The sequence below is a fragment of the Orycteropus afer genome, unplaced genomic scaffold (genome assembly GCF_000298275.1).
Source record: "Orycteropus afer afer isolate SDZICR_OR568_19922 unplaced genomic scaffold, OryAfe1.0 scaffold00139, whole genome shotgun sequence".
Lineage (NCBI taxonomy): Eukaryota > Metazoa > Chordata > Mammalia > Tubulidentata > Orycteropodidae > Orycteropus > Orycteropus afer.
In genome coordinates, this window is record NW_006921726.1 from 1,248,532 (window position 1) to 1,253,769 (window position 5,238).

Here is a 5,238-nt window from a genome sequence, read left to right on the forward strand (position 1 = left end):
AACAACAACAACAACAACAACATCTGTAAAATGCAACTAAAAGGAGAGATTAAAGCAGACCAGTTTTCCACATAATTCTGGAAGAAAAGCCACCAACAAACACCCAGCAGTGGCATAAATAATTCTTGGGTGTCCAAACTATTACCAATGAATAAAACTTTAGATTTTGTCTACCTTTAGTCATCCCCTGGGTCTCTTCTCTCTGGATTTAAGCTTTAGCAGGCATAAGCCTCTGGAATTACTCACTGGCTTGAATGGTTCACTAGTTCCTTCTTATTGTGGGTCCCTAATCAATCCCCCTTCTTGCCTGATCTTTTCAAAGGCTGGCTACAACTCAGACTAAAATATTCAACTGCCCAAGGCAGTAAATACTGTAAAGGGATGGTAAACTTTGAATCTACCTTTTCCTTATCCAATAATGGACTAGTGAACCCAATAATCAGGTAAATATTTGAGAAATGTTCAGAACTGGAAATTGACCTTAGGGATCATCCTTCACCCTTCAATGGAAAAAATAACCTCCTCTTACAGGAATTGCTCCCAGTTCTCCAACTCATAGTCTGGCATGTTTATCCCCAGGAGAGAAGTTTAAATAAAGAAACATGGAGTAAGGAGAATACCCAGACCCATGACTGGAGTTGTATGAACCTCCCTTGGAAGAAGTTGGCAGTAGTTTCAGTTAGGTTCTATGGAGGCTGACCCACCTAGATCATCAGCCATTCAAGGATACAGTTTTATGACCCCTCCAAGCCTCTTAGGATCCATCACAGTGATAAACTGTATTACTGTCCCTTGTCTTCAGTGCCTCTCTCTGCAAGAGGATTATATACTCCTGCCTTATTTAATACACGCTGGCTATAAGACCCAGTTTAGCCAGTAAAATGTAAGTAGCGAGCAGAAACATTACAAATTAAGTGTGTACCAACTCTTCTTTTCTCTCTGCCATGAAATCTACAGTATTCCAGATGGGGGGTCCTCCATCAACTGGGACCACTGACTAAAGCTATTTTGGAGCAGAAGTGCAACTGACTTGTGATAGATACGCAGCTTGAACGAGATATAAAACACTTCTGTAAGCCTGTGAGATTAGCAGTCAGTGGTACTATTGCATAGTTTAGCCTCTCCTGGTTGATGTACCCTCTTCCTTTCTGAGTGATCCACAAGTATAAAAAGCAACTCAGGTGACAGCAACATAATGATGATTCTAGAATAATTACACATTATACCTAGATGACAGTAAGAATATTAGAAAGTTGATCTACAGAGAAATAACTAACTTCATATCAAGGCAGTATCTGACTCAGTTATCTCAAAGAATCCCTGAATTTAAACCAAGTTCTTACTATTTTACTATATAATGAGAGTAGCCAGGTCACTTTGATGGTATACAAGGTTTCTTCAGCCTCATTTAATTCAAAGTCCAAGCTGACTGCCAGAATTCTATGAAGTTAGCATTTTTATGACTAATAAAGTAGTGTAATACAAAACAGGATATGAATGATGAAAACTAAACAAGTCATAGTGAGCACTGGGAGGAACAAAAAGTCAACGATAATTAAATTAAAATATTTCAAACAAAATCATTACAATTTTAACTAATAACTAGGTCACAGAACTAGGGGAAGTTGGATGTTTGCTTGCCCAGGTCAAGTGTTACACTGATGTTGGAACTAAGACAAATTCTGAAAACAAAAGATATGGGAAATACAGAAGGCCTTTCTGTTTTAGGAAAAGCTAGGGTATTTTAGCTACATAAAAATGAAACGCTGAGAAAGAAAATAGACACATTTCCTCAGGCACAAACAGTATCATTTTATGGCTCTGACTACTGATCCCTAAATTCACCATGAGAAAATTCTAATAGGTAGCCTCTTTTGAGTAAGTAAATGCCATCCCAAAATTTTAATTACAGCATTCAAAACCAATTACTCCATTTTCCTTAATGAAGAAACTTACGAAGATTTTGCCCAGGTGAATGAAGTTATGTTACAATGTGGTATGGCCAGTTAATTTACTAAGCAAAGGCACCTATTTGCTCAAGATAGCTTTGCTCAAATTATTCATTCATTGACATGGTCTCTTATTAAGAATAAAAGGACATAGTTTCAGCTCCAAGAAGTTCAAAAGATAAACCAGGATGTCAGAACTTTGAAAATCTTTCCACTTACTGGCCTTCAGCAAAGCCTGGATTATATATCATAAACTGATGGCTTCTTCCTCTTCTAGGAAAGACAGAAATTTTGGAAGCCTGTAAAAATGCATGGTGGAGGGATATGACCTTCTCCAACTTCTCAAAGGAGTAGGAGAATCAAGATCAACAGCCCGGGGCTGATACCTATGAAGCAGAAATCAGACATGTCTCCATTCTACAGCCTTGTTACCAATTCTGACAGCAGCTGTCTCTCCCATGGCATTCTCTACTTTTCTTCACAGTTCATTGCAATGGCCACACAGAACTCACAGACAATATCCATGATTATGGGGTTTAAACGCTAGGATACAGTTCTTCAATCAGGACAGCCTCTTCTCAGTGGTGCCTGTAGGTAAGCCTCTCTCTGGCCCTTGGGCCCTTCACCCCTCAGTCCTCTTGGGCTGGCCCAGCATCAGCCCTGCTCAGACAAGTGTTACAAGGCTATTTAGTTCTGCCAGTAAGTGCCCAGAGGCACCCTACTCCACAAACAAGCCTGGGCCTGAAGCACTTAGCAATCACTCCATGGGCTGGGAAGTCCACTGTACTATCTCCTGGTTCTGCTGTTTCTGTTTTTCTGCCACTGCTTCTTGCCAATTCCAGTGTTACAGATCTCTGTCTGTCTCCTGGATCTAGGAGGTTCTTACTGCTCTTTGTGTATTTTGGGTTAAGCTTGACAGTCTATTTATGCCACATATTAGGGCTCCTAAATTAGCCCCTAGTTTTTCCTTGAGGAACTCTATAGTTTTAGGTTTCACATTTAAGTGTTTTTGTGTATGGTGTGAGGTACAGATCTTTTTTCATTTTTCTGCAAATGGATCTCCAGTTTTGCCAGCACCATTTATTAAACAAACATTCTCTTCCCCATTTAATGGATTTCGGCCCTTTGTCAAATGTCAGCTGACCATAGGTCAATGCATCTATTTCTGGGTTGTCAATTCTATTCCATCGGTCTATATGTCTACATGTCATTGTACCGATACCAAGCAGTTTTGACTACCATGGCTATATAGTAGGTTTTGAGCTTTGGCAATGTGAGACCTCCTACTTCATTCTTCTTCTTCAATAGTGCTTTGCTTATCTGGGGTCTCTTTCCTTTCCATATAAAGTTAGTGAATGGTTTTTCCATATCCTTAAGGAATGTTGATGGGATCTAGATTGGGATTGCATTGAATGTATAGATTGCTTTGTGTGGAACTGACATTTTCACACTGTTCAATCTTCCTATCCACAAGCATGGGATGTTCTTCCATTTATGTAGATCTCTTAAGGTTTCTTGAAGTAGTCTTTTATAGCTTCCTTTGTACAGGTCTTTTGTGTCACTGGTACAATTTATTCCCAAGGATTTTATTTTTTTGGTAGCTATTGTAAATGGTATTGATTTCCTTATTTGTTTGTCGGCAATCTCTTTGCTGGTGTAGCAGAATCCAACTGATTTTTGGATGCTGATCTTGTATCCTGCCACGATGCTAAATTTCTCAATTAGTTCCAGTAGATTTTCTACTGAGTCTTTTGGGTTTTCTAGGTATAGGATTATGTCATTAGGAAATAGAGATAGTTTTACTTCTTCTTTACCAATTTGAATGCCTTTAATTTCCCTTTCTTGCCTTATTACCCTGGCTAGGACTTCCAGTACAATGTTGAATTGGTGATAGTGGGCATCCTTGTTTGGTTCTTGTTTGCAAAGGGAATGGTTTCAATCTCTCTCCATGAAGAATAATGTTGCCTGTTGGTTTTGCATAGATGCCCTTTATTATGTTGAGGAATGTCCCTTCTATTCCTGTTTTGCTGAGAGTTTTGATCAAGAATGGGTGTTGGATTTTATCAAATGCCTTTCTGCATCAATTGATATGATCATGTGGTTCTTTTTCTTTGTTTTATCAAGTCTCAAATTTTAAGACAGGCAGTGTGGTATAGTAGTTACAAATCTCAGGTGCCAAATGTGAAAGTACTTCTGAGTCTGGTAAGTCGTTATTTTATATGTCTACCTATTGTAAGCTCTGAGATGGCAAAATTAAGGTCAAAGCAGAGTTGTGGATTCAGCAGTCTGTCCCTTAATAAATACTTCTGGACAAAGTTAGAAAGATCATTTCTGACAGATAATCTGAGCATGTTGGAGGACCTCAAAATGCATTTTGGCTTTTGCTATAAGCAAAAAGATGATGAACAAAGTAAAAATATCAATAAATTCAAGTGGGAAATCATGTCTATTATCAAATGGGAAAACAAAAGTTGGCTAAACTCCAGTGGAACTGAGCAAAGAGCCCTTCTGACTATATACAATGCTAATGGATAAAGAGACGTCATATTTATCTGAAAGGAGCTCTGATGGCACAGTGCATAAGGCATTTGGCTGCTAACCAGAAGGTCGGCGGTTTGAACCCACCAGCCACTTCCTGGAAAGAAGGTGGGCAACCTACTTCTGTAAAGATTTACAGCGTTGGAAACCCAATGGGGGTCACTATGACTCATAATTGACTTGATCGCAGTGGGTTTTGTAAAATTTATCTTGATTATTAATAGCTTAATCTTACCACGTTGGGTCAAATGCTTTTCTACAGTCCAGGAAATACTCAATACTGGTCACCAGCATCCAGAGATTCATGAAAACACAGTATGTTCTAAAAAGTTTCTGTGAAGATCATCCCCACCTCCAGACTTCTACCTGGTACACACGCCTCCCACTGGGAGAAGAGACTAAGGTGATGGACTGTCGATCAACTAGATCCAAGGCCTGGATGGCTGATGAGCCAAAGATAAACTTGAGCCTGGAAAACAGAAAGGCTTCAGATTAGAGCCCTGACTTACACAGTCACCTCACTAACTTGACCCAAAGGATCACATCCTGGGCATTTAAGGAAAACAAACAAACGAACGAACAAACAAAAAAACCAACCACCTCATTTTAATTTAAATACAATAATACATTAAAATCTCATGTACTGATCCCCCCAAACAGAATTAACAAATGTCAGTATCTTGTTCATTTATTTCAGATTATCCTTTTTTTTCTTTTTTCAGGTGTAAAACATACTGCACACTGTACTCTT

General features: G+C 38.9%; 1 protein-coding gene across 1 annotated transcript in view; it reads right to left on the reverse strand.

Moving 5' to 3' along the window:
• ZSWIM7 (zinc finger SWIM-type containing 7) overlaps nucleotides 1-5,238 on the reverse strand; it is a 32,196-nt gene that overhangs the window by 6,571 nt on the left and 20,387 nt on the right. The window contains exon 3 of the mRNA XM_007945593.1: nucleotides 4,854-4,956. Within this exon, the coding sequence (XP_007943784.1) occupies nucleotides 4,854-4,956 (103 nt within the window). The remainder of the gene's footprint in view (nucleotides 1-4,853; nucleotides 4,957-5,238) is intronic.